The sequence below is a fragment of the Lonchura striata genome, chromosome 1 (assembly GCF_046129695.1).
Source record: "Lonchura striata isolate bLonStr1 chromosome 1, bLonStr1.mat, whole genome shotgun sequence".
Taxonomy (NCBI): Eukaryota; Metazoa; Chordata; class Aves; order Passeriformes; family Estrildidae; genus Lonchura; species Lonchura striata.
This window is the reverse complement of record NC_134603.1, coordinates 138068405-138096077: the sequence shown is the minus strand read 5'-3', so window position 1 is coordinate 138096077 and position 27673 is coordinate 138068405. Positions and strand designations below refer to the sequence as shown.

The window sequence follows — 27673 nt, the reverse complement described above, 5'->3', positions numbered from 1 at the left end:
GAACCAAATCTATTTTGGTGAGAATCCATGGCTGTTTCTCATGGAGCTTGTACTCTTAGATCAGCAGAGTTTCTCATTGGCCATTGTTCTATTTGGTGGTGTGCCAACATGAAAGACAGTTGGAGACCTGTAACCAATTTTACAATCTCTTGAGTCTTTGGCCTTGTCTCATCATATACCACATATTCCTACATTGTTCAATTGCTACTTTATTTTAGATACATTTACTGATATTTGACACATAATTCAAACCCTTGCCTGCCACAGCTGATAGAATTATTCCTTAACTACCTCTTCCCAGCCCTTAGCTGGGTCTCTGACTTCATACCAGATGTTAAAGGCTTATTCAGATCTAAATAACTCTCTCTTCTCTTGGGGAATTTCAGTAATAACATCACAGGGAAGCTACTAACATTGTTCATTAGAATTATTTCTTTCTATTTTGTTCCTGACTGTTATTTTAGATTATGATGTTGAGTTTAACCATGTGTCCTTCTCTACGAAATCAGTAGATTTTTGGGGGATGGAAGTCCAGAAAATTCTGTTAGAGTATTTTAGAGTATTGCTGGTAAAATTCAATGGGAAACAATTGTTAACACTTTTCAGCAAGCTGGTGCAGTTTATGGGCTTTCATTTTAATCATATTTTTTGAAAATACTTTTCATCATTGTTAGTAATTATTTTCAACTTGGCTATAAAGGATTAGAAATTAATGATTTCTCTCTTGTAGTCCCGCTTTTAACAGTGATGTTGCAACTTCTCAGGCATGGAACCCTTTACTTTTGGAAGGGTTTTTCAGATTTTTTTCTTCAGAAAGAGTTGTTGAGATATATGGCTGTCAGATTTATTTTTGCTTATAAAGACAGACCAGGCAGTTTTTTCTTCACAGAACACTAGGAAAAAGCAGCAAAGTTCTGAAGTGTAGGTCTCTCTTGACAGCATTCTGTCTGAAAAATACCTCAACTATTGTGTTTTGGGTTTTATTTAGATTCTTTATAAAGTCTTTTCTGTGTGCTCTGATTTTCTGTGCAGCCTTGTACAGTGGTTTTCTCCTAGTTCTTTCCACACTCACTCTCTTGCTCCCCTTCCTTCCCTTTGAGTAAAGTGCTGCCCTGTTAGTTTGCATTCAGGCTCCAGGAAAGAATGATTTGGTTAAATCATATGGCTCAACACCTCTGCTGATCTGTCACTATTTTGGAAAGTTTCTAGTAGAAACCTTCAGGGCTGGTTTTATCCTCTTTTGTATTTAACCTTTCCTTTTTTTAAAATTTTTTTTTCTTTGATTTCCTCTTTATGTCTAGTTTGTGTGCACTTTTTTTTTTTATTTTCTTGATACACAGGTTCAGACTTTTTCAGTATAAATGACCATTTATTTTTATTTTAAATTGTGTGTAGTCTGTAGATGGAGAAAAATAAGAGCTGACTATCAGTTAATTTTCAGGTATGAATATATTGTTACTCTGGTGGGGAAGAAACATGGTTTCTTGGTTATTTTCGATGTCATCATCATATTATCTTAAAAGATACATAGAAATCAGTCTGTAGGAAACAGAAATCAGTTTTGCAGTACTCCCAAAAACACATGCAATGTAGGAAGCCTTAGTGGATATTAGGACAGAATTTTCAAGGGCCATTTGTTGTGTTTTAAGTTTGAGTGCTGAAATGTCGTGTTTTTGGCTGGAGCCAGCATGTTACTGGTTGGCTGCATGTGTGCTATTTTCACTTGACTCCTTTAGCCAGGTTTTTCAGACTCAGTTCACCTGCTGCCACCAGACAAGTAGTGAGCATACAGGAGCCTTGATATGAGTTTTAAGTTCTCCCTTTCTTTTTTTTTCATGAGACTAGTCTGGCAGCAACATGCAGGTCTCTATCTTTGCCTGGTTAGGTATCTTCTTTTACTTACACTGGCAATCCAAATACACAGATTTCAATAAGCCACTTATTTTATTATCCGCCTTAAAAGGAACCTGTAGATTGCTGTGAGAAAACTGAAATTTTTTCTTAGGTACTTCATTGATATTACATAACAAAATAACAACCCGCAAACAACCTCTGAGGAATAAATACAAGCAAATGGGCATTGCTGTCACTATGACTCCAAAGTCTATGAAGACTGAAGAGAACGCAATGCTGCAGTCTCATTCTTAAAGTTTTGAAGTCTTTATCTAGCTTGGAGTGGAAGTTTAATCAATGAGAAACAGTAAGTCCTTTTATCTCTTTCCCCAGTGGCATGTCATCATTGTGTAAGATGAACCTTCTGAAGAAGAAAGGCTCCAGAAATCTGAGTCTGCTCCCCTCCCTTCCTTCAGACTCCAGGGGTTATCTTCCTCCTTTCCTCACTGAGGCAGGAGCTTATCTGTAGGCCATTAGAAGAACTGCTGTTAGACCTGCAGTATGAACACAGCCCTGCTAAGAGCAAACACAAACCTTGGGTATTGTGTGTCACTGTCAGCAGCCTTGTTCTGTGTACCAGCTCAAGGAGAGGCCTTTTATTGCTCAGCCCAACTCTGACATTTTAAACGTTAATTTCAAGGATCTCTCCTTCACTTCCCTCAGCACACACCAATATCTGTAACTCTGTATGTAAAATGATTGTTTGTAGGATTTGCCTGAGGCTTTGACACAACACACGTATATACCATGGAAAATCCTAGAACAAGTAACTTTGCTGTTCCTTCTGCTTCTGGTTAGTCTGGTAAGAAGACTACAAATTACTCAGATAAAATAGAGACAATCCCTCTTTATTTCACACATTGGTATTGCAAATATTTCCTAGTATGAAGCCAAGGAGTCTCATTGCATTGGGATAGTGGTCATAACTCTTCTCCTGTGCGAAGAGCTGAACGAAGAAGTGGAACAAAAATCTTGAAAATCCCTTCCTTGATCTGTTCTTCCCATGAATTTTTATAAAAAACCCTCTGGTTTTGAGGTTGGGAAAAATCACCATTAGTAAAAGACAAGTTGAAGAAAAAAAGAGAGAACAATATTTTACTGCTCTTTATGTTGTAATGGAGAGATCTGTCTTCCATGTCCAGGTTCAGGTGTCAGGAGTACAGAGCAAGAATCCTTCACTCTTCTTCGTATTCATATTCAGTTGGTAAGCTCTGCCATTCTGGGGAGGTCAAGCAGAATGGCACAGCAGTTATATTTTCTTCTCTGTCAGTCAGGAGAGAATTGTTCTTTTCTGCTAGGTAGCTGAGGTCTATTTCCATAGTGTTCCCTAGAGTCTGGTAATCAAACATGGCATTCAGAGGGAGAGGAATTGTGTAGTTCACGGGAAGAATGTAGGCATCTTGTCCCCTTTCAAGTGTGTCAGCAGGCTGCCCTGCCACAGAAAGCTGAACAAACCAAATCAAAATGATGCTCTCTGTCTACTCTCGGTCCCTCTTAGTGAGGATCACATTGACACTTTTCTTAGCTACCAGACTCTTACATCTGTTTCTGACTTTTTTGTATTTCAGACTAGATGGTACTTTGGTTTTCCTTCTTTAACATGCCAGCCTCCAGCAGGTTTGCCAACCTGAAAGCTAACATATGGGAAAAAAATAGTCTTCTTCCATTCAACAGCATTTTGGTAAAACTGTTTTCCCATCTTGGTAATCAGGTGATTTTTTGTTCTTAAGTGTGTAACGTACTGCAAATGCTTGCAGTCAAATAATAAACAACTCACCCACAAACTTCTGTGATATTTTTGAACTTAACTAAATAGCTCCCCTGTATGTTATAGAGACACAAGTGCATGTATGTTTGTAATCTATCTGGTGCCACAAATTATTTAGCATGAAGAGTTTTCTTTGTTAAAGAGCTTGCTCTCCAAAACTAGTGAACCCTGGTCTTCGATTCTCAAATATATTTTTACAGAAATTATAGAGTTTCCCTTGTAAAGGTTTGCTGTAACCACATTGTACCCCGAAAAGACGTGGTTTTTCAGGCAGCAAGACAGAGCTCTCTCCCTTCTGAAAATTGCATCTTTCATTTGAAGGAGGTGTATTTTGCTGTTTCAGTTTCTGCCTCCTATTTTGTAGTGCCTCCTAATATCCAAAGGGCATTTTTTTCCCGATTTAAAATAATGTCATTACAGCTAGAAGAGTTCTTGAAAACAGTGGGAGGCTTCCTGGTGTTAAAAACTTTCTTACCTCTAGATTTGAGGTAAGAAGAAAAAGTAAAGACGAAGTTTGGTGTAAGAATTTAGATTTCAGGTAGAAACAAGTTGAGTTGTTCCCTACAAATGTGCTAATTTCTGTGTGTTTACATGGTAAGAGGATTTCTGCTTAATATATAATTTTGTCTCTGAATAAACCATTTGAGCCTTTTAAGCCATGTAAGTATAGGAATCCAGAAAGGCATTGGGACTACATTTATGCACAATCCTGTGCATTATCAGGTTTCTGTCCTAGTCTGGACTATTGGACTTTTAGTATCCTCTGCTTTTTTAATGCAGAACATGAGAGAAATTAGTCCAGAAAATTATATGTCTTTCTTTTCCACCACAAAGAGGTATTAGCTATCTGTAAAACCTTATTTTTTAACATAAAGCTTGAAAATTCATATAGTAATTCAAGTGATTGCTTAGTCAGATTTTGATTAAGGTCTGATGTAGCATGCTGGGAATAAAACTAAATACTCCTTGCTGGTTAAGATAGAAATTGTTGATTCTTCTGAAAGCACATATTAATTCAGTATCTGTTCACTGAGGATGAGTTAATGTTTCAGGGAGAACATACATTACATACTTCCAAAATATTTCTGCTTAGATTCCTTATGCCTATCTTTGATTCCCATGCTTCTCTCCCACACTCTTGGCATCTGGCAGCATCAAAAGACAGTCCTCACACATCCAGGTGGAGGACAATCCAGAAGAGATCCCATTTTTAATTTCTGTAGTATAGCAGCAGTTCAGGGGATACTTCTGTTTGTTCTGCCTGCTGTCTGAGTTTGATGTTCCCTTTTCCATTAAACAGTTGGTGAGCAGAAAGTGGAAAGGAAGTTTCCAGGGGACTCAGCAGGTGGAAGTGTTAATGGCTCCCTTGGCAAAGAGTTGTTTTCAGTTCTTCAGTGTGATTCCCTAGAGCAGCTTTTGATACACTTCAGAGAATGTTATATCCAGTAGACAATAAATATAATTAGTAAAATTGTGTGCAGTGACATACATGATCCTGGTTAATGCTATCCTTCCACCATTGTTCAGATTGGTTATACCCACTATGCAAATAAATCGATGCACAGAAATCAAAGCACAGCTTCTGTGAGAAGAACTTACAGGCTTCTCTCTCTAATGCACAAGGGCAACAGTAGATGTTCAGTAAATGTAAGAAAATTATAATTGTAATTAAAGGCATGTGGGTAATGTAACATGTTAACCTTCATTTTACTAAATCTTCCCTTTTGTGAGGAAGCCTAGTGCAAAGCTGTCCTATTCACAATTTAAGTAGGAATTGCAGCTCCTTGTGGTACACCATGGCCCCACTAGGACTGAGGATGCCTTGGGCTGGCTTTAAGACATTTTGTGCCTTCATAAATAAACTAATGTAGTTGGATGTGTGAAGAGAGAAAAGGCAGATTGTACTACTGCCTCAGCTGAGACATGCTGCAACTTAGGCTGAATGTCAGGCAGAAAAGTCAGTGGCACTAAGTCTGTAACAGCGAGTCCTGGCTGCAGCTCCTGCAGTGCTGCAAGCAGGATCCCTGGGGTCTGCTTGTGTTCCAGGCACAGAACCAGCAGGGAAGTGGGGCTGTGTGTGCCTATTGTGGCATAGCAGCTGGTAATAGACACACGGGCTGAACTCTTTGGACTGTCCAGCTACCACTGAAGGAAATGCCAAACTCATATTTGTAGTGGTGTCTGAATAAAACGATCTTTTCTATTTGAACTGCTAGAAAAATTCCTATGACAATATATAATCTATACCCTGTTAGTAATTCTTTTTTCCTCAGGTTACAATAGAGTATTTAATGCATTTAATTTACTTTTGTGAGGAAAATGAGTGAATTAAACATCTAGAAAAGATATTGCAGTTGAACATCAAACTAAATTTTTTATCACTACATTTAACTGGTTTAGAATATTTTGTGTTCATCACAATAACTCTAAAATTACATTTTTGGATTCAAAGCTAGGAAGAAATAGGACTCTAGTTTTAGGATTAGAAGTCAAATAGTTTAAGTAATTTTCTCTTTTACAGCGCTGTAGTAAAAATTTCTCAGTGGAATCTAGTAGGAGAATAAATGGTTCGTATTTTAGGAGAAATAAATTTTAAGTGAAGTAGATGGTTGTAGCTGGCCATAAAGTCTTAAATAGTCTGATATAGAATTCACACTACTTTTAAAATCCCCAAAACAACTGTTCAAAGACATTGGATGAAGATAATAATTAATACAATTAATTTTAAATTGTAGTTTTATATTGTGTTCACTTTCATTTTGTGGTGTTTTTTAGCAAAACCAACAAAAACATGAATATGAAAAAATACTACAAACAGCCTTTTCTTATATTTTTAAAGGCTGATAACACTTAGAAATATTTTACTGAATTTTCTGGGAGATCATTTAACACCCTATTTTATAAAAAACACTGTTACTTTCATTTGACATTGTGTTTGAAGGGCCTACTATGGTATTGCATTTATCATATAAATTCTTTTAAGTGTTTATGGTCTTGCAGCCCTAAATGACCATTCCAAAAGTAATCTGTGGAAGCTGATGTCATTTTCAGAACATGAAAATTGTCTGCTCTACCAGAACAGGACTGGCTTTCCTTTTTGTAAGCTATGAGCCTGCCACTTACCACCTCACTGATCCAGAGTCAGACACAGGCAGGGACTCTGTGGCTTGTTTGAGATTTGGCTTCTTCTCCTCTCCTGTTGCCAGAGCACTAAATTATGTGTAGTTAATACTTAACAATTCTGTGATGCTTTACTAGGACAGTAATGTATTAATGATCTCAAAAGCTTTTGAGCTATTACCCAGTATCCTCTAATTCCTGTACCTCAATAAAAATTATTCTCTAAGCAGTATCCACAATCTCTTTCTGGCAAAAATATTCCCTGTCTTATTGTCTTTTCATGGTGAGGATAGATGTCCTGTTGACTGTCCTATTTCTTTTAATGCTGACTACAGAAAATAGGACATGCTGGGTTCCTTTCATTTTTCTCTAGACTGTGCTATTTGATAACTGCTTGCAGACAAGGTTTCTGGAGACTGTGCTAGCCTAGGGAAATTTAAAAATATATTGCTATTTTGCAGTTACTGTGAAGAGGAATGAAAGCCATACTCCTTTTTTTTTTTTTTAAGGAAAAAATTGTCCATGAGAGACTGACTTTTGAAATACAGAGATTTAGAACCCTCAGAGAGTCCAGAATGGACCTTGGAAGATAATTTGCCATGAAATGAATATGATGGAATTGATGGATCCACCATTCCTTTAAATGTGAAGAATTAAGAAGGTCTGAATCACCAGACATGTAGACTATGATGTACTAGAGAGACAGTTTGCCAACTGTTCTTCCACTGTCCTAGATAGTATTTCTCAAATTCTCTCTTCATCTGCTATTGGATTTATGATAGCCTTAAAACACAAAGACCAGCATAACTATTATTATTGCTTGTTCATACAAATCAAGAACTTTGGACTGAAATATGAGATAGTCCCTGTCTAAAAGGAAATCTCAAATAAAACAGGATTCCAGTGTTACATGAGCACCCTAGACATGTTTTTGTAGTTCCTTTCAAAATGTCTTAGTTTTCTCTGTCATATGCTCAACAGCTATGAGAGCTTTTGTTGCAATTTCATTCTAAATCAGATTTTAAATTCATGTGTTGAAATTGCTCTCAGGAGTTATAATTGCATGATTCTGCATTTCCCATAATAATCTACTTCAATTTGCATGGTGGATACAATATAGTTAGCCTTAATTATTGCTAACTGATAAAATGGAGTTCTGAAATAACTATTCTTTAAACAATTTTTGTCTAATCATGACACTTAAGAAATTTAGTTTAAAATACATTATTTTATAAACTGTAGTATGTCAGTAAGTAGTCATGAGAGTGGAGATGTCTTGATTTTTTTCATGATGAATAATTAATGATACTTTAAACACAATATCAGTACTTTTGTTAGCCTCCTCTCCATCGTTTTTTAAAGCATTTCAAGATTGCACAGTTTATGTCTTATATCTTTAGAAATTAGGTTATGGAAACTTCCTAAGCTGTAACATTCTGAATTCGCTACTGAATCCAAATAGTTCAGAGCTTCAATTCTAATGAGGTCAGTGAGCATGGCAGATACTTATTAACACCCTCTGTGAATTAGGCCATACTTTCAGGTTGTTATTTCAACAACCTAATTATATCTGGGTTTGATATTCCAATTTACTAACTATTACTGACTCCTGTAATGGATAGCATGCAGAGAAACTGCTGATTCTGACAGAACCACTGAGAGTGACCAGCCTGGTTGCTCAGACATCCATAAAGGCAGGCTAACTGACTAGTAAAGGACAAGGAAAAGAGGGAAAAAAACTCAGAAGAAATGAAGAGAAAGTTACTTTTACAAGAAAAAATGCCAAGATACCTTACCATGGTGTTTTCTACTGTTCTGAAAACAGCATTTTTCTGTATCAGAGCTCATCATCTTCAGTCATCAGGTTAGTGCTTTTTGTATTGTTTACACAGTCTGAACTATTCCCAGTAAATTTGACTGTGCTATGCTACTCTTTCTGATTAAATAAAAAAAGTCTGTAATAGATAAGCTGGGAATTTTTCAGTGTTCATCAGAAGATGGTAGTTTAAAAGGAAAACTTTTATATAGGAAGGGTTACATGGGATGGATGTCTCAATGCCAAAAGAACCAAATTTTCAGTTTGAGATTTTTAAAACAAGGAATCCAGCTTTGTGTTGAAATATATTTAATGTTGAAGAGACATATGAGCTGTAATACTGATTGAAAAGTATAGATACTTTGATATGATTGGCAAAAAAAGTTTCTTTACCCAAATTTTAACATTTCTCTTTGCATGAAACTTTGGGATTTAAAAAAAAAAATCCTCCTATTTGGGGACAGGAGCATTCTTGGCAATCAGTTCTGCACTTTAAAATTATTACTGAGGTTTTCTTAATGTTGCATCTGTCTAACATTCCTGTACTCTTCTGTTTGTTTTTTCTACTTCTGCAACTGCTTTTTTACCGTATTCTTTAGAGACCATCTCCTTGCTCAGTACAGTGGGGTTGCTGCAGAGTTCTCATATCAACCTCCCTGGGCAGTCCTTGCACACTCACTGAAGTATTTTAAGTTCTCTGACACCTGTTTATACTGTCAAGTAAACAGCTCTTGCTGGCTGCATTAGGTTTAATATTCTCTAAACTTCCACTATGACTTTTTAAGAGTATTAGGGGGAGCTAGGATGCAAGTAGCTTGCAAGTAGCTGAGCAATGTCTGCCACATGTGAACACGTAGGAGCACCTGCATTACATGGGGTGCTTTGTTTGGAGCTGGGTGCTGGGACATCTGGAGGAAAGTGTCTGTGAGAGGCTCAGCTCTTTTGTGGTTTTAATTCAGAGGCAGCTTGCACAATAGAGAGGTGCTTAGGAGGACATACCTTGCAATAACTGAGCTGATCTAGCTGTTCATTGCTTTCTGCTGTCCATGGCATTGGGTCCTGCCTCTGTCCTTGCACTGTGTTTGATCTGATTCCTGGCTGAGCACACCAAGTCAGAAGAACAGCCTAGCTGAGAGGAAGGAAGGGGTAGCAGCAGTTTTAGGCTGTCTCAGCCAGCTCATGGGGAACCAACCTCAGATATGCAGTGGGCACCAGAGCTGGACTGCCTGTAACCTCCTTGAGACATATCCCCTCATAATTCCTGCCAAATTCTTCCAAAAGTCTTAACTTCAGCAGAGAATGATGTTTAGCACATCATCTTTAAAATTCTGCTAAAAGCTTGGCTGTCGTAACAGTCAAGTTACTTTTCTACTCTTTATGCCTCTTTAATGTTATACCCTCATCACATCTAACCTGCCTTACTTGTTGCCAAAGTGTCAAGATTCTTGTTTCTGATTAGCCTGTCATATGGGCCTTCTTTAAATCTTACTAAATTCTTGGCTAGCAACGATGATGTTCTGTTTATGCTGCTGTTGAGCAGGATGTGAACTTCTGCAGAATTAATGTGTTAACCTCCTTCAAATCTCTCCTTAAAACTGTTTCTCAGGTTGCTTATATGATTAATGCAGTGCTGAGCTGAGCTCATCTGAGGAGCATGGGAAATACGGAGGAGAAATTAGAGGGTTTGTGGTTGCTCAAATAGGTGTATTAAAATCTGCTGATCCCAAAATAAAAATTGACAGGACAAGGCCTGAAGAAACTGAATCTATCTGAAAATTTGGCCCTCATTTTAAATGGAGACAAACTATATTATTTTTAGGGGCTACTTTGAGAAAAACATTCACTTTAAATATTTCAGTGATGGTGTGTAGCTACCAACATCTGGGGAAATTGACAGAAAAAAAAAAAAATTATCTACCCAGAATTTGCAATTAAAGTAACCTCTTTAACACTTTCTGGAGAAGGCTTTAAAAGGTATCAGTTGTTATTATCCACCAGATTTAAGAGAGCAGTAACAGTTTTGTTTCCTGTATTTCCTAAGGTTGTATTTCTTTAGCCAGGTGTATTTCTTTAGCCAGGTAATATACTGGGAAGTGTCAAGGGGGTTGTGCAATTCAGACACAGTGACTTGTGCACATGGACAGCACATGGGGTGACTTGAGTCCACAGGAATGTCCTGTAGGTCTGCATCTCCCCATGTGTGACTGCATCACTCTGTCTTCTGTTGCCTGGGACATAGCTGAGGCTTTCTAAGGGAAGAACCAAAGAAAGAATGAACTGAAAACTGTGAGGAAAGCTTTCTAAAGAAAGTCTGTGAAGCCTGCATGAAATGAAGTAACCTGTGAAAAATATAGCAGTAGCAAGGCAAAAAAAAAAGGAAGGACTTCCATATATATGGATGAGCATGATACCTTTAAGTAGCTTCATCTGTTTTGGGTGAGCTCATTGTAATGGCAGTAACACAGAGATATATGATGATGCTGTATTCTGGCTCTTTTGTGTCACTCAGAAAGCCTGCAGCTTTTTACCTAATGTATTGCAGACATTAGAACTAGGCACATAGTAATCAAAGTCATTATATTAACTTTGTGTTTTCCCATGTTATGATTACAGATTGTTGCAATTTTCTTTGTGAGTTGTATGAAGTCTTAGGACTGAAACTGTGACTTAAGGTGTTATCAGAATAGGAAGGATACTATTAAATCCTTAAAAGTGTATGATGTGTGTGAGTAAATGGAATGGTTATTTTGCATGTGGTTCAGTAATTGGCATGTGTTGCAGTAAATGGCAAAAGTAACACTGAGGATATATTGTTTTACCATGGATTATCAAGTTTTTGCTGTACAAAAGAATGGCAGAGAGTTTAAGTATGGTATTGAGAAAATGTATCTCAGAACCTAACTTTTGACTGATTTTTCTTTTTAATATAACATTTCTTTTTAAACTCATAGTTATACGATGCTCTCTTAAGGATTCCTTTCCTGTTTCTACATTTTGACCTTTATCCTCCCCAGTTCTTTTCAAAGCATATCCTGATCAGTATACACACTGCAGACCCCACTGTCTGCAGCAGAGAGTTGATAGGTGCTATCATTCTTCCAGCTGCTTCTTTTTCTTGGAGGCTTCCTCTCTGTTTGTCTTATATAATGTTCATTCATTGTTCTTGCTCATTTCTCTGAGGAAACCAGTAAAGATATAGTAAGAGATATATGATACATTTATGCAAATAGATAATTTAAAATGAATATCTGGCTTGCTTGGTAAGTAGGACAAGAAAAAAAATAAGTAAGTTTTGATAAATCAGAATGCATCTGGAAAAGTCTTAATGCAGCCAAAAAAAAAAGAAAAAAAAAAAAAAAAAAAAAAAATCCACCTGTACTTCTGGGAGCAACAGTCAGCCCTCAGCTCCATCACCAATAAATCTGACTTCACTTAAATGAATTTCATGTTCCACCACTGCGTTTTATTGTTCCCTTAGGTTAACTAAAACCATTGCTTTGGCTGCTGCTGCAATCAATGATGTTATAGAGCTTTATACTTCTGACTTAGCCAAAAGATTGCAGTTAACTATGTGTGATGGCGATGAAAAAAAGTCAAACTCTTTCTCTGCATAATTTAATCTCACCTTGAATTATCCATATGTCATGAGAAACACAGCTCAGAATTGTCTCTTCACTTATTCTTCTTGTTTATATAATTCCCAAATAGTCTTCCAAATAAACCATCCTCTGAAAGTTTCTTCAGTATTCTTTGTTAAAAGTTGTTAGAAAATGATGATTGTTTTTGAATACTATAGTATTCTTTTAATGGAAAAACCCCCAGCCCACATGGAATTATTCAAGCAAGTGTCTTCAACACTAGTGCTGATATTTATACTCACATATATGATACCTAAATAAATGACTAGAAGATAATTAGCAAAACTAATCCTTCTTTCTGTTTGTATAAAATCTTTTTCTAATACTAAAATTTCTATTACTTCCCCGAATTTCTCATGCCTTGGAAGAAATGGTTTATTTTTGTAGATTTATGTTTTCTCTCATTGCAGGTAAAGTAGCAAACAGCTTTGTTGAGTCAGTTTGACCGAATTGTCTCAGCTTGTGAGAGACTGATTGCTAAAGAGGAAAGCACATTCAGACCTGCAGCTGTCACTTGTGACAGAGGAGGGAGCTGTGGGTTGTCCTCCCCAAAATAAGACAGTTGACTTGGAGGTCACAATGAAGCTGACCATCATTGGGCTTGATGCTTTATGCTGGCAAGGGGTGATTGATAGGAAATGAGAAAGATCTCATTTGGGGAGAAGGAATCAAGAACAAAAGGTTCCTACCAGCCTTTGCTTCTCTTGGGAAGAAGAAAGGGACTCTCAGGATGTCTGACCCTGCCAGGGACCAGGGAAGAGCTACCAGCCCTTTGCTGTTGCAGGGCAGGCTTGCTGCTGGCTGATCAGTGGTCAGTGTTGGCTGAAGTACTCCTCCTGCTAAGTTAAAAAGTTCAAGCTGTGCTTAGTTTTCAACCCATAAAAGGAATTTGCTGCTGGTGTGAGGAGATGAGACTCTGTTGACTTTGACAAACTGGCCTACAATTCATGCTGGTGGTGAATTAGACAAAATGTATTCATTTCAGCTTGATCACAGAACCTTTGGTTAAATTATGTTTTTCAGTATTTTCTCACAAAGAGCCACATCTGCTCATGTGGAAATAGCTTGTAAAAACATTGAAACATAAATTATTTGATGAACTACGTAGGACTATTCACTGAATGCATGATAATTCTGTGAACATGTTAATGAGTGGCAATTTTCTGATGATTGAACTGCTTTAAAATATCTTTCTTCTTATATGTCATTAGAATGAACTTGGCCCTTCTGGAACCTCCATTATTCATCGTGTTCAATGCTGCATCTGACTGCATATCACTTTAATTTCCCTCATTTAACAAAACAATCTATTCATTACAATCGTTTGAAGCATGTTTTCTAAATAAGAATAACCCTAGTTAATATATAGTGTTAGTGATCTTTACAAGTATAGTAGAGCAAAGTGTAGCATCCCAAATTGTAATTACACACTTAGTGCACTTGAATATGCTAACTAAAACTAAATGTAAGTTTTAAGAAGAACCTTTGTTGAAATCAATGAAGCAGGATTAGTAAAATAACTTGCTGAAAGCACAAGGTTGACCTTTCTTTCTGAAATAGTTGAGCAAAAATTTACTCAGTAATCCATTTTTTCACACACATTTCTTGTCCTGACAACTCAAGAAGCAGAGAATTATGGTGTAATACTAGTGCAAATATGAATACTTATAATAAATATATATCTTTATTGGGATTTCTTGCTTTTCCCATGTGTTTTTTCATTTTACAAGCCCTGGATCCTTTCACACATTGTGAACCCTGTTAAATCTTATGTTAGATTTGCTCCTTTTTGAATCTGTGTGTGATGGCTGCTGCAGAAGTGATTCTAACTTCCCGAGAAGCTCAAGAGATCTATCCCAGGAAGTGCTGGACTGCTGAATGTTTGAAGATTTTTTAATAATTTGCTGCATAAGTTCTATCTCCTTTAACCAAAAGACAGCTTTTGGAAGAGGAGATAGACTATCAGCTAAATAGACCACTTGAAAAATATCAGCAGAAATACACTTTTTTTTTTTCAGTGTAGCTAAATGAATTCCCCATTGAGCTAGTAAAATTCTGGCAAATAACAGTGGAGGTGGGGTAATAACCTCCATGCAAGCCAGAAATCTTTATTCTTAGAGAGCCTAAGTCTTGTAAAATATGCACAAGTATGTAGTGACTAAACTTTAATCTTTCTAATTTGAAACCACTTCAGTATTTTTAATTTTGCTTTTAAAATAGTTTTTGGCCTTGCTAGGAAGATAGTTACTTATGCTGGGCTTATTTCTCACAGTTTTTTGATCATGTTTTTTGATCATGTTTTTTGATCATGTTTTTTGATCATGTTTTTAACACAGCTTTATTTCAGTAGGTTGCCATAGTAAGATGCTTGGGCAGATGTGGGAAGTTTATGAATGCTTTTCTTGTAAGCAATATAGTTAGAGATCCCTGTTAGTTGTAGTCATGGTTTCAGCAGCTTTCTTGGTACAATATAAGTTAATATGTTATTGATTAGTATACAGAAGTGTTAAAATGTGAATAAAATATGTATTAAAGAAATTGGACAATTATGTGGTAAGAGGAAAATACTGAATAAGGTGGACTTCGAAATATATAAGTAGCATTGATTTCTCTGTGTTGGACTAAGAATGTTGATGAAATCAGAATAAACTAAAAAACTTGACTGTGCGCTCACTTAAAATTTCTGCCTCTTCCTGTGAACTGCAATCATTCTTTGTTCATAGCCTAATAAATAAGAGTTAGTTTGCAATTGGTTAAGAATTAATTACAGTGAATTTCTAGTAAACCATTTCATAACTGTATTAGCTTTTATTCATTATTCATTCCCTAAAGATGGCAGCTTATGGGACATATATTTAGTGCCTCATTTGTGTCAGTACCAAAATTGAGTTCATGGTCTCTTAAACTTTCATAAACCTTTTAATGATTAAATTTCTAATGGTATGTTAAACTTTTCCTTCCAACTAACCCTAATAATGTTTGTGGATGTATTGTTATAGCTTTGGCTACATTTATGTGTAAATCAGCCTTTAAAAAGCCTTATGTTCTTTATGGAAATAATGGAAGTGTTTTGTATGGAGAAATTAATGCTATTAACAGTGAAAATAGTCTACCATTTCTACAAAATGTTAGATAAGGGCTGTTTTAAAATATTAATTAACGTGTGTATTTTTTTAATGCAGCCCCTGTTCTCCCTGGGGCATATCAACAAAGCCAGACTCAAGGATATGGATACATGCACCAGACCAGTATGTCATCCATGAGGTCCATGCATTCACAGCCTCATTCAGCAAGTCTGGTAAGTATTGAATTTAAAGGAGGATTTTGTTTGGTAAGCACCATCATCAGCTATTGTGAAATCTCTTAAATATGGCAGAATTCAACCCTAGAGTTCTATAGTTGACCTATTTGACTGTCTTTATCATAAATGTAACTGTTAGTCCTCATGTATGGAAAAGATTTAAGTGACTATGGGCAGTGGTAAAAACTTCTATATCAGAATACATTAAAAAAATTATGCTATTCAGAGAGCAGAGAAATAACTGAATTCTTTACCTACTTACCTACTTAAAACAAATAGATGCTTGGACAGTATTTCACAGGCTGAATGTTGATGTTATGCTCTGTGATGAATTCATGCTCCTAGCACTGGATGAAAACCAGTGCTCTCTTAAGATCACCCTGTTGGTTTAAATCGGTTTCAATTTTTTTTGACTTGCTGATTTTGTGCTAGCAGGGTTGTGCCTACCTGTATTACTTCTGCTTGTGTAGAGCTAGCTCAGACTCCAGATTGCTGTGCCCTTTCTAATGCACACAGCTGCACCAACTCATGTAAGATCCAAACTGAGTTACACTGGTTGGCAACTGAGAAGAAGCTTTATCATGAAGCTGTGGCTGCCTCATGAAGTCCTCAACTGTGGTGGATGGGAATGTAAAGCTGGAGTGAATATTTCATTTTCAAAGTAGCTGGTCATGGAGGAAGAGATGAATGGTATTCACCTGGGATTTTTAGGAAATTAAGCTTCTTTTTTTTTAAACTCCGTATATAAAAATTTCAGTTTTAATGGTTATCATATTTTTTAAATCGTATCGCTGCCTAGAGATCCAGCCACCTTTTACCTTAAAATATCATAATTTTGAATTTTAAACTGTTTTGAATATATGCACATTTACTACCTCTATGAGTCAGTCACCTCTACCTCTAAGGTAATTACTACATTGTCACCTTTTTTAGAGATGAATAAATATTTAATTATGAACCAAACTTAGAGCTTGCTGAGCTCAAAAAAAAACTGTTTTCAAGATTAGATGAAACTTGTATTTTTTTGTAAACCTGAAATTCCATGACATTTTATATTGTAAAGGTCATGATTTTCTGTGTGGCGTGAGTAATGTCAGGCTTGTCAGATTCTTAGCTGTCTGGGGCTGAGGGGGCTAACTTGCTGGAAAGTCTGGGATCCATCTGGGATCCAGATACCTCCATCACTGAGTGAGTCAATAACCTGAGAAACATCTTTAGACGCCTGCATGACAGCTGTGAGACAGCTGATAGTGGAATCAACCATTAATTTCCAAGGATATTACAAGGCACTTTGGGAGCTGGTTGCTTTCCAAAAAGTGGGAGACTTGGAAGCCAGCACTTTGCCAGCAGATTTGGTAGTCATTGGGGAGCAAAGAAAACAGCCCTCAAATCCAGTGGAAGATGGGGATGCCTGCAAATCTCAGAATGCACTTACCAGCCTTTGCAGCTTTGTGGGCTGAGAGATGACTACTGCTTCCTAATACCTCTGTGTCCCAGTGACTTACCTGACAGGCTGTCAAAACAGTGTCAGTTCACTCATCTTGAGAACCATCATTTGCCTCTTCTTCCAGAATTGGGAATGTGAAGCTAATAGGGAAAAAAAGGGAGTGATGTTAAAGGATTTTAAAAGTAAGATTGACTTACTTCAACAGATTTATTTTCCCTGTTGTGAAACTATTTTTACTTGACATCCTTGTAAGTGATAATATTTTGTCATGGGAAAAAATGAAAACAGCAAACATTATGATTTAAACTCATTTTGCTGTTAAAAACTGAGTGGATTTCCCTTTAGAAAATAAACCCCAATCAGTTCTAGAGAGAGGAAATCAAAGACTGCTGGCCTGGTGCTGACTACTAACTTGCCAGTCTGGTGAGGAAGACAGTGTGATCTTACCACCCTGGGGTGATGATTCTGCTTCAAAAGAGGCATCTCAGATACAGTTAGAAACCTACCAGATTCCCTTGTCTTCCTATCTTAAGACTAGAATAATTTCATTAGCCTGTGCAACTTATCCAGATGCAGATGTTGCACTCAGCTATTGGGACAACACAGAGTGGTCTCAGAGTGTGCCTGGGGGAAGCCCCTGGCTGGAGATGTGTTTAAATGGAACAGACTGAAGATTGATGACTGTTTTAGAGCACATTCAAAATGAGGTGTGGACATGCTGTAGGAGATCTGACAAACCTACACAATGTTTAGGTGTGTTGCTTTCAGCTGCCTGTTCAGTTCTGGGCTTGGAGCAGTCCTGCCAGGGATGCAGTGTTGTCTGGCTAATCACAGAGGGAGGAAAATGAGAAGAAAGTCGCTGGGGAAGGAGACTGGAGGAAAGGAATCCTAGAATAGTGACCTCAAAGCCTGAGCAGCTTTTTTTTTTTTTTTTTTTTTTTTTTTTGAGGTTTAGCTAAAAGCAGGGAAGGTGATAAAGACATTCATCAGTGCCTGAATTTTGCCAGGACGTCGCTAGGGTGGAAGTGATTAAGATCCCATGGGTTATATCAGGGCAGAGATGACTGCAGAGTTAGCTGCTCCAGTATATTTACTCCTTTGTTGTATTGTTATCAAATCTGCCCCCAAAATGCATAAATTCATTTTATAATCATATTCACTGGTCTCCTATATTAAGAAGCAGAATTTTTCTAATTTCTAAATTTTCAAATTCAATTTCTGGTTTATTTAATTTTGTAGGCTCTGTTTTGTATTAAGCATGATCCTAACACAGTCTTTGGATAGGTTTTGTTTTTTTTTTTCCTCAAATAAATTGCATTATTTTCTGATTCTTAACTTCTCCTCGCTTTCTGCGAGCAGTTCTGCATAATGGGGTGAATTAAATTGTTGCTCAGGGTACAAAGTATTTTATAACAGAAAGCCCTGAAGGGTGTTTTCCTATTTGGAAAATAATGGGATGCTCACCACACATTGTTTCATATCCAAGAGTGGTAGGAAAACAAAACCTGTGCTTCGAGTTGGCTTTCCTTGATGGCTGCTGTATGTGGAGGATGCTGCAGCTGTTACTGCTCTTTGCATCGAGCCATTCACAGAAACGGTGTGAATTGGGGTGAAGTGGAAATACACATCTGTCCCCCAGAACAGGCTGGGGAGCTGAGAACATATTAGCTGGATTTCAGTTCTTCATATGGACAAGTCTTACAGGTCTGTCTAAGCAGTGGGTGTGAGACAGGCCTTTGAGCAGGTGGCAGACAAGTGAGTTTCGACTCTTTTCCAGAACTCCAAACTTACACCCTCTTGTAAGTTAGTACCAGCTAAACTCACTAGTGAGGAATACTGAGAAATAATTCACTGAAATGCATTTTAAAATCCCTGCTTTGAGTCCTTTAGGCATTGTAATTCTCGATTATATAGCCCAGACTACTCTCTGCAGTGATAATTAGGCATTAAATGCTAACAGGATTATTATGGAGATTTCTCCTGACAGCCATTCAGCACCTAATTAGGTGTTAAAGCGATAAATTTAGGTTTCCCAGCAGCATTTAGGGCCCTAATAAATTCTTTTAAAGTTTGGAATTGTGGGCTTGTCTTCACAACTGTGCACCACAGTGATGTAGTCAAGCTGCCTTTTAGGAGACAGCAATGGTATGTCCTTTGCCATGGTGCTCTAAGGAAGAGTGAGCATCCTTCTGAGTGAGCAAAACCTCTCTATTTTTCCAATTTTTTGTTAGTTTAATGAAATATTTAATTTCTTCACCAGTCTTTTCCTATTTAAGGGTACCTATAAGCATGGCTCTAGGCAAAATACATTTGCTGCCTTATACCAGATATAGACTTGCTACCATTTTTCTTAAATGGATGCTCTTCTGAAATAAATTGTTTAAAGGGCTAACTGCTGCTGAGTTTGTTGTAATAACATATTTTTCACTGCTTTTTTGGAGTTAGTTTCAAGTCTCAGCAGCGAGATCAGTTAAAATACTTGGAAAAAATAAGATTCTGAAAGGCAGAGTCTTTTGATGGCTAGTTGTCTAATTTATGACTATTTAAGGATTTTTGGTGATGATAGAACCCAATAAATTAGTTACTGTCATGTAGTGGATAAAAAATGATCCTTTTTTAAATTGAGTTCCATGCACACTTGGAAGACATTAAGGAACCACTGGGAAAGCACATACCTCTGGCTGAAAACTGCTCTTGGACACAGCCTGTAGGTCAGCAACACTACAAGGCATGGCAGAGAACAATAACAAGACTGAAATGCAGTTCAGGGTAGTTTTGTCAGGAAAGGTGGTCTTCAATGCTCTCCAGTGTTTAAATAGGAGCTGATTTCTCTGTCCTGTTTAATTTGCACTATTAATGACAGAGCCAAGACTAAAAGTATATTTCTAGCATGGGAACAGTAGTGATCAGTTGCCCTATAATGGATTAAATAATTCCACATTTTCAACATGTGACAAATGGCTTGCTCACTCCATGTGGAGCAATCACCAACTTTTTAAAAAATAGTTTTATTAAATACACTCAAGCTCCCATATATAAAAAACTAATTCAAAGCTGTTTTCTTGAGCAGAGAAGTTTGCTGTCTTTTAAAAGGCTCAGACAATAGTACTAGGCATGAACTCACACATTGACTGTTTTGCCTTTTTTTATCTCTAAATTATTGTACCAGAAAAATTCAGCTACATATGGTAACATAACAAAAATTACCGTAAGGGAAATTGGATATTATCAGTAATGCTTGAACTGCATTTGACTTCTGTTAAGAGCCAGGGTAAGGAAAAGAAAGTACTCTTGGGAATTTTAAAATGAGCTAGTTTTATTCTGCTGTTAAGATACAAGGGGAGACTATTCTTCCTGAGTTTGAAAATCCACTTTGAATTCCAGTAAATGATAGCATTTTATTGGTTGTGAGTGGAAACAAATACTCTATTTAGAAAAACAGAGAAAAAAACTGAAAGCTTGTCTTATAGTGGGCAGGGTTGTAGAAAAATTTGTCTTAGTTTAGGATGATACTTTATGTACTACATTTTGTCTGAATATGAAAATATTAGTATTCATAGAAATTATTTTAATAGAATTTAAAAAATATTTTCTTTAGATAATAATGCATTCATAATTCTTAATTTGGGTAAAATCCTAATGAAATGAAGGACATTCAGTGAGATGGAAAATTTAATGGCCTGGATGAAGACTATGTTTCTTCTTGTAGTGAAGGCACAGGAGAAGCTATTTGCGAATCATGCAAATTGGGAGCAGAAGTAGAGCTCGCCTGGCTGGATGTAATGAACTGTTACTAGTGAATTAATGAAACAACAGAATATTTCAGTATGCAGTGAATGGGTTGTAATCTGTTTGTTTTAAGCCATAAGACAATGTGAGTTAACAAAGTAATTATTTTGCTACTCAGAACAAGGACCTGTATTCACTGTATATTTGACAGGGTGTAGAAGAGAATACTGTTCCTTTTCAACAGGTAACTTGTGATTTCTTTCTCTGCTTTGCTCCCTCAATTTCCTTCTCTTTTCTTCTTTGTGCAAAGAGAAGGAATCGAATAATCTCAGGTTTAGACTTGAGGCTTTACAGTCTTGTTTTCTTTCCTTCAACAGAGAACATACAGAGCTATGTATGACTACAGCGCCCAAGATGAAGATGAAGTTTCCTTCAGGGATGGTGATTATATCATCAATGTGCAACCAATTGATGATGGCTGGATGTATGGTACTGTTCAGAGAACTGGGAAAACAGGAATGCTTCCAGCAAATTATATTGAGTTTGTTAACTAATTTTTGTCTCTAGTCCTTTGAGCTTTATTATGATTTACTTAAAATCTAATATTTTAGAAAAAAAACAGAAGAATCTTTTAAGAGTTCATGATCATTACTTTATCACTGCTATAATAGTTTGCGTTTTCACTCAGAATCCATTTTAGAGTCCTTTAAAAAAAATAATCCACAGGAAGCCCAGAGCTTTGAAAACAGCATTGCTTATAATAATGCTCTCTCAAAATGAAAAACATATATGGAAGCCTGGTGTTGCCAGTCCTATAAAAACTTTGGTCAATTAACTTTAAAGGGGTAATGCCTTTTCCTTGCACCTCAAAGACGTTATAACCATAAAATTGATTCACTTCTTATGGCACTCTAAAGTTACAGGAGGTTAACACACTGAGTTTGAACACATCTTCAAATTATTAGGGAAATGTTAAATGTTTAAGTAGTTAACTTCCTAATAAAAATTAATATGTTGAGTAGATAATGCAGTCATTTGAAATGAAGACAAGTAACATGCCAGTAAAAAAAAACCCCATACTGCCCAGCAGCCTTACAGTAAATATGTCTATTTTGACAGCAAAAATTTCCTGACTCTTGCATATCCACATTTATTCTTGGCTTGCCCATTTTTTCTTATTTCCAAGTGATCTATTAGCTTTGCTTCCATCCTAATTCATCAATTAGACCCAGGTCTGGATTCATGGTTCTTCAGTATCTTTTCTGCAGAAGATTCCTTGCAAGGACTATCTAAAATATAAACCTGTCAACTCTTCTGTTTCCTTGTAATAATACTTAACATTTAAATAGAAACTTCCATTAGGGCAACGTACAACCAATACTCCATGTTAGCTCCTTCACCTTCACCCGTAGCGCTGTAAATAAACATCCCACGCGCGGCCGCGGCGCTGTGCAGTCCCACAGAGCCTCAGTCACATCCCGTTCTCACCACAGGTAACTCGCTTAATGGCTGCTTTGCTGATGAGCTGATGTCCCTCCCCTGCTGCAGAAACACTTGTGCCTCCATCCAGCAGTGGAGGAGAGCTCTGGTTCTTGTAGTGCATTTCAAATCAATGGCCTATTGCTTCAGTTTGCTCCCAAATTCTTGGTGATCCAACAGTGGGTTGTACGCTTGCCAAATGATTAATGATGGAGAAGAATTATGTTTTCTTTTAGTGACTTAATCTTTCTCATAAATGACATTGAAGGGAAAGCTAACTAAGCAAAATCCAGCATACTCTATGCCATTCTGTTTCAGTTTAGCCATCTGTTGAAAACAGTAAAAATATTCTGCTGACAAACCTTCACATGTGCTATTTAGTGTCTTTCAACTTACAGCCAGAACTGAGAGATCCAGATCTCAGTTCCTATGAAGCTAGGAGAGGATCTAACAGCTGGTGACACAGTGGATAGTATGAGTGATTTTGTCAGTGTGGTCGGTCACAGGCAACTTCTTTTTGCTTTGACTGTATTCCCTCACAGGGAGAAACTGTGGAAGGAAGGACAAAAGAGGTAAAGATTCATGTAAGAAATTACTTATGTGGATGCAGAAATGTGTAAAGAAGAAAATGTTTTTCTGATAAAATAATTTGTGGAGCTCAGCCATGTGCTAAGGAAGTTAACTTTGGAGTAGCGCTCAGAATATTGAGTCTGCACTAACTTTCTTCCATTTCTAAACTTTTTAAGGTAGAATTATATATTAAACTTTTAGACAATTTTGTACTTCTCATCTCACATAGCAGAAAATCCTGCAATAACTAAAAATTAAATAAGGAAAGGCTGTATGGATTTGTTATGTCAACTGAAAGTTGTAATTGCAAATCCCTGTCCAGGAGTATCCAGCTTCAAAAGATGTGTCTTAAAAGTAGAATTCCATGACTGTAAATAGGCAATTTGTATAGTTGACTGCTGTGATTTAAAATTCTTGCAAGTTTTGCATAAGGAGCTGCTCTTGCAGCAGACCCTTTTGCATTACTGGTGACACTCACAGGAAATCAGCAAGTCAAATGGCTTTTTTAAAGCCATGTGGTATGCTGAGCTAGAAGCTCTGAAACAAGAAGTTTACTTCTGTGTTCGTTTTCATCCCTGGCCATCAACAGCAAGGAGAGGAATTCCATCTTCTGCTGGCTGTCAAATTTTTCAGATGATGCCTGAAGCACAATTGGCTGTCACTTGCTGCTGTGCTGCTCCATTAGCTGTGTAATGCTAACAACAATAAAAACAAAGTGTTAGTTTTGTTACCAAATATGAATAAAAAAGAAATATAGAGAATATCTATATGGCATCAAGTTGCAATTTTTAGTGACTTATAAAACAGAGAGTCTCCACCTATAAATACATTCTTCCCAAATGAGGAGACAGCTTACAGTGTTGAATACTTTATATACAGAGGTAAATCAGAAAATGAGCATTTGGTGACATTAGAGAACTATGCTATGCTTAATAATAGAAATAAAATTTCCTTTATGAATTTTGAATATTCATTAGCCTGGCAGAGCAGCTAAATCAATTTACAAAAAATAAAAGGTCAAGAAAACAAAACAGTATGTGAATTGTATTTCTCTTGAGAATGGTATGTCAGCAGAATTATTCAGATCTGGTTTAAGTTACTTATTCTTTTAGTCATGTTTTTTGTCATATATGCTTAGAAATTCATATTTATATGGAATGGTTCCTGCTTTTTGATATAAAACAAACTTTAGTGTAATTTTGCAGCTTTGTTCTAAGCAATGCAATCAAAGGCCCAAAATTACCAGAATGCAATTATAATTTTTTTTTAATAAGAACTAAAATTTGTAAGGCAGGGAGGGTAAGTCATGAACTAAATTGTGCCAGCACACATTTTTCAAAGCATATGTTGGAGACTGTTACATGCAGTGTGATATAGGGGTGAAAAGATGCTACATGCTGTCTTGTCACCTTTAAATTTTATATTCATTTTTAGCACAGCATGATCCCCTCACTGTTCTTTCTTCCTATAGTCAACATTTTTCTGGGGAATGGAAAGGGCTTTTAAGGACTTGAATTTCTCAAGCTGTTCCAAAGTTCAGGTTGGAAGTCCACATGTTCCCATTTTAGAAATAAAAAAAAATTATGTAAAGAATGCTGTAATTCTTGCTAACACAAATATAAATGTAGAAAACAACATAGAGCATATTCATGCATACATAAAAGAACAAATGGGTGCCTTGCTTTTCATTACTCTTTCTTGCCTGGCTATCTTCATTTTTTAAACAAAGCTACATACAGGTACTGCAGTTGTAATTTTTCATTATGTAACATTAGCATTTAGTCTTGATGAAACAGGGTTTTCTTGATTACATTTGACATACAATAAACTACTTCAGCAGACTGGGATTTGATGGAGAATCACCTCCCATGGATTATGTTTTTGATAAATGTGTCCCTGCCGAGTGTTTCTTGGGGATGTGGAAGGTCTCCAATACCTGGGAAAGGTAATAATTCTAGTTTTTTTTGTACAGTGACTGCATGTCATCTTGTACGATGAAAAACGAAATTACAAATACAGAGGTCTTTGGCAGAAGGTGGTACAGGGTATAAAATGATAGATTTTTATTAAGTTAATTAATACTCAATTTAAAATATAGAATATGCTTTAGTTAGTAAATGTTTAAATAATATAATGAAACAGACAGAAGATGCTGTTGAAAGGAGTCCTCCGAACTGATGTGCTGGCAAATGCAAAGTACTAGTGAGCTGTAGAAGATTAAACCATTTTGCAATGCTTTAGTGATTTTCTCCAGCTTTATGCCATAGGAACCCCATCTCTCCTTTGGAAAGAAAACCTGAAAGCTCTATTTCCTAAACTGCCTGCACTACAACAGTATATTCAAAGGAATTTCATATGCTTCTTGTGTCTGATAAATAGAATTTGCATATTGTACTTAAGTTGTAATCCAGTTGTTGTTGACATTTGTTTAATTATTATTATTTTAGGGGGGAAAATAAGCTATACTGTAGCATTTCAATTGTGTATTTAATATTACTATTAGAAATTGCTAGACCATTGGAAGGCAGCAATGACTGTATTGACATTGATTAGCATGATGTGGAAAATCTCTCAGCTGTTGGTTTTTGCAATGTGATATAAAAAGCAAAAATGAACCGCTGTGCAGTTTGGCTTATGTTTGCTTTAAAGTGTGTAAAGTTTTAGTTATTTTGCAAAACTGTACTGTATTTGAGGGTATACAGTTATGAAGGTAACAATTGTTTTTCAAAGGACGGATAAACTTACTCTTGGATCATATGATGTATCATCTTAATTTGGCTTTTGTTATGCAGAAAGTTAACACCAGCTATTAAAATATATTTTAGTAGAAATGCTTTAATTCCTGTTTCTTCCTCTACACTGTGAATATTTAAGCTTTGGTGGACTAGAGCAACATCATGCTGCCCAAAGTACTAACCTATGCAACCTAGTTCACATTTTAGTTGATGTCACAGTGGATGTAACATAACAATTTATTTTGCATAACATTAAACTTCATTCCAATAAAATATTAAACCCAGCACTATGTATGTATTATATTCATAAACAACACTGTAAAGCTACCATACCCATTAGTATAAGCTCTCAAAGATGGATATTGCTTTAACTAAGGAAGCTTTGAATTTTCAGACTTAAGTGAAATATTTAGTACTATTTGTCAAGCTTGACCCCAGAAAACAGTTTCCTAAACCACTGTTTTATTTCAGACATGCCCTCTTCTTAAAAGGTTTGCCTTTTTCAGTGTGCACTTGTAACCCTTCCACAGAACACCAAGTTACATTCCATGATCTTTGGTTTGTTTAAATAAGCAAATAGAGTAAGTGAAGGAGGTCCACTGTTTTAATTGATACTGATTTGTTGTCTTTGAATGGGAATTTGGTTAGGTGTACTCTCAGTGCAGCACTAATAAAAAAGATTGCATTGCTGACTTCTTTAAGACAATTTTATAATACAAATGTCATCTTTATTCATTTACACAAGTAAATTATTTTTAAAACATTGTAAGAAAGTTTAAGTTAAAATAAATTCCAGAAGTATTTTGGAACTGCTCTGCCTGTAGTTGAAGAAGATTATTATGCTTAGTAACATGATTTATTTATTTGAGTGTTAAGTGTATGCTACAGTGGACTGCATTACAATTTTTGTATTCCTGTCAAGTGTTGGTTTGAAGAAGGCTGTTAACAATATATGAGGACAAATGGCAGCCACAAATGGAGCTAATTAGTTCCTTCTAGGTAAGTGACATGCAGTTGCTACCACACTAATTTCTACTTAAGAAATGTGTTAGCATTTCATATGAAATTTAATTTGTTGTGATTCCATGTTCTGTAGTGCTTTTATATATTGAAATGCTGCCAGTATAGAAATATCCAATCTTTATATATCCTGTAGCAGTTTTCAATAAGATGAAGATTTAACAGCTGCCACAATGGACTTTAAGCACTTGGTATGTGTTTTCTTTGAAAAACCCTCCATAATTTGCTAGAGGTACTGAAGTACTTTTCTGTCTCAGGGGTCCCATAGAATATAATTATCAAAAGTATCTATGTACTGGAGCATGACATTTTCATGGAAACCCTCCATTGGACAATTCAAGAGTTTCTAGCTATCAGTGCTCTTAGATTGCCCTGATTTCTGCTCTGTCTCAGAACTGGGTTCTTGATTTTCTCTGGTGTGTTAATTAGCAAGAATAAACTAATGTACCATGGAGTTCTTAGTACTGAGGGAATAGCTGCCCAGTGCACAAGCACTACCTTCTCTCCCTTCTCCCACTCACACCACCAAGCCTAACCAGGTTTCCAATACTGTTTTGCTGTGACTGCCTTTCTCATCTTTCCATGAAGCTAGCTGTGGGACACATTAAGTGATATCACCATATGAGCCAGATTTTTTTTTTTCCAAATGGTTTATTTTATCATCATTCTTTCAGTGATTCTGTTTATTGCACAACCTTGAAAACAAAGGAAAGAAGTGGCATGAAATGAGTGGAAAGCATGGCTGAAGTAATGAAGATTTTTTATTCAGATTTTGATGCAGAGGTCAACAGTATGACTGAGGGCACCATCTGAACAACTCACCTGCAAGCTGAGCAGTCCCCTGTGATGTATGCTTAGTCTGTGTGTGTATGTCTGTGCTGTAATATCAGAAGTACTCTAGGGTAGTGTGCAGATACATCCTCCAGTTTTTGAACAATTAGCTGGAATCCCAAGAGCAAGCTACCCACTGGCATATGGTATTCATAAAGACAAAGTTAACCTTTGAGAAAATGAGACCTCAATAGAGAGGGAACAAAATGTCAGTGGGTTTAAACTACATATTTTTGTGCCCAGCAGTAAGGACATCCTTTGTGTGCAGCCAGAAGACTAAGCCTCATGGCACTGCAGCAAGCTCCTAACTCTGAACTGTGTTTGGT

At 36.5% G+C, this 27673-nt stretch overlaps 1 protein-coding gene across 9 annotated transcripts in view; it reads left to right on the top strand.

Moving 5' to 3' along the window:
* Positions 1–25780, top strand: part of NEBL (nebulette) — a 258063-nt gene extending 232283 nt beyond the window's left edge. For 8 of the 9 annotated variants that reach the window (XM_021530375.3, XM_077788465.1, XM_077788457.1 and 5 more), the window contains 2 exons: positions 15418–15533; positions 21090–25780. In XM_021530375.3, coding sequence (XP_021386050.1) covers positions 15418–15533; positions 21090–21266 — 293 coding nt within the window. In that variant the 3' untranslated portion in view covers positions 21267–25780. Of the gene's footprint in view, positions 1–7290; positions 8646–15417; positions 15534–21089 lie in introns of those variants that run through there. The other variant, XR_013341177.1, reaches the window with a different exon arrangement.
* The last annotated feature ends 1893 nt before the right edge of the window (positions 25781–27673 follow it).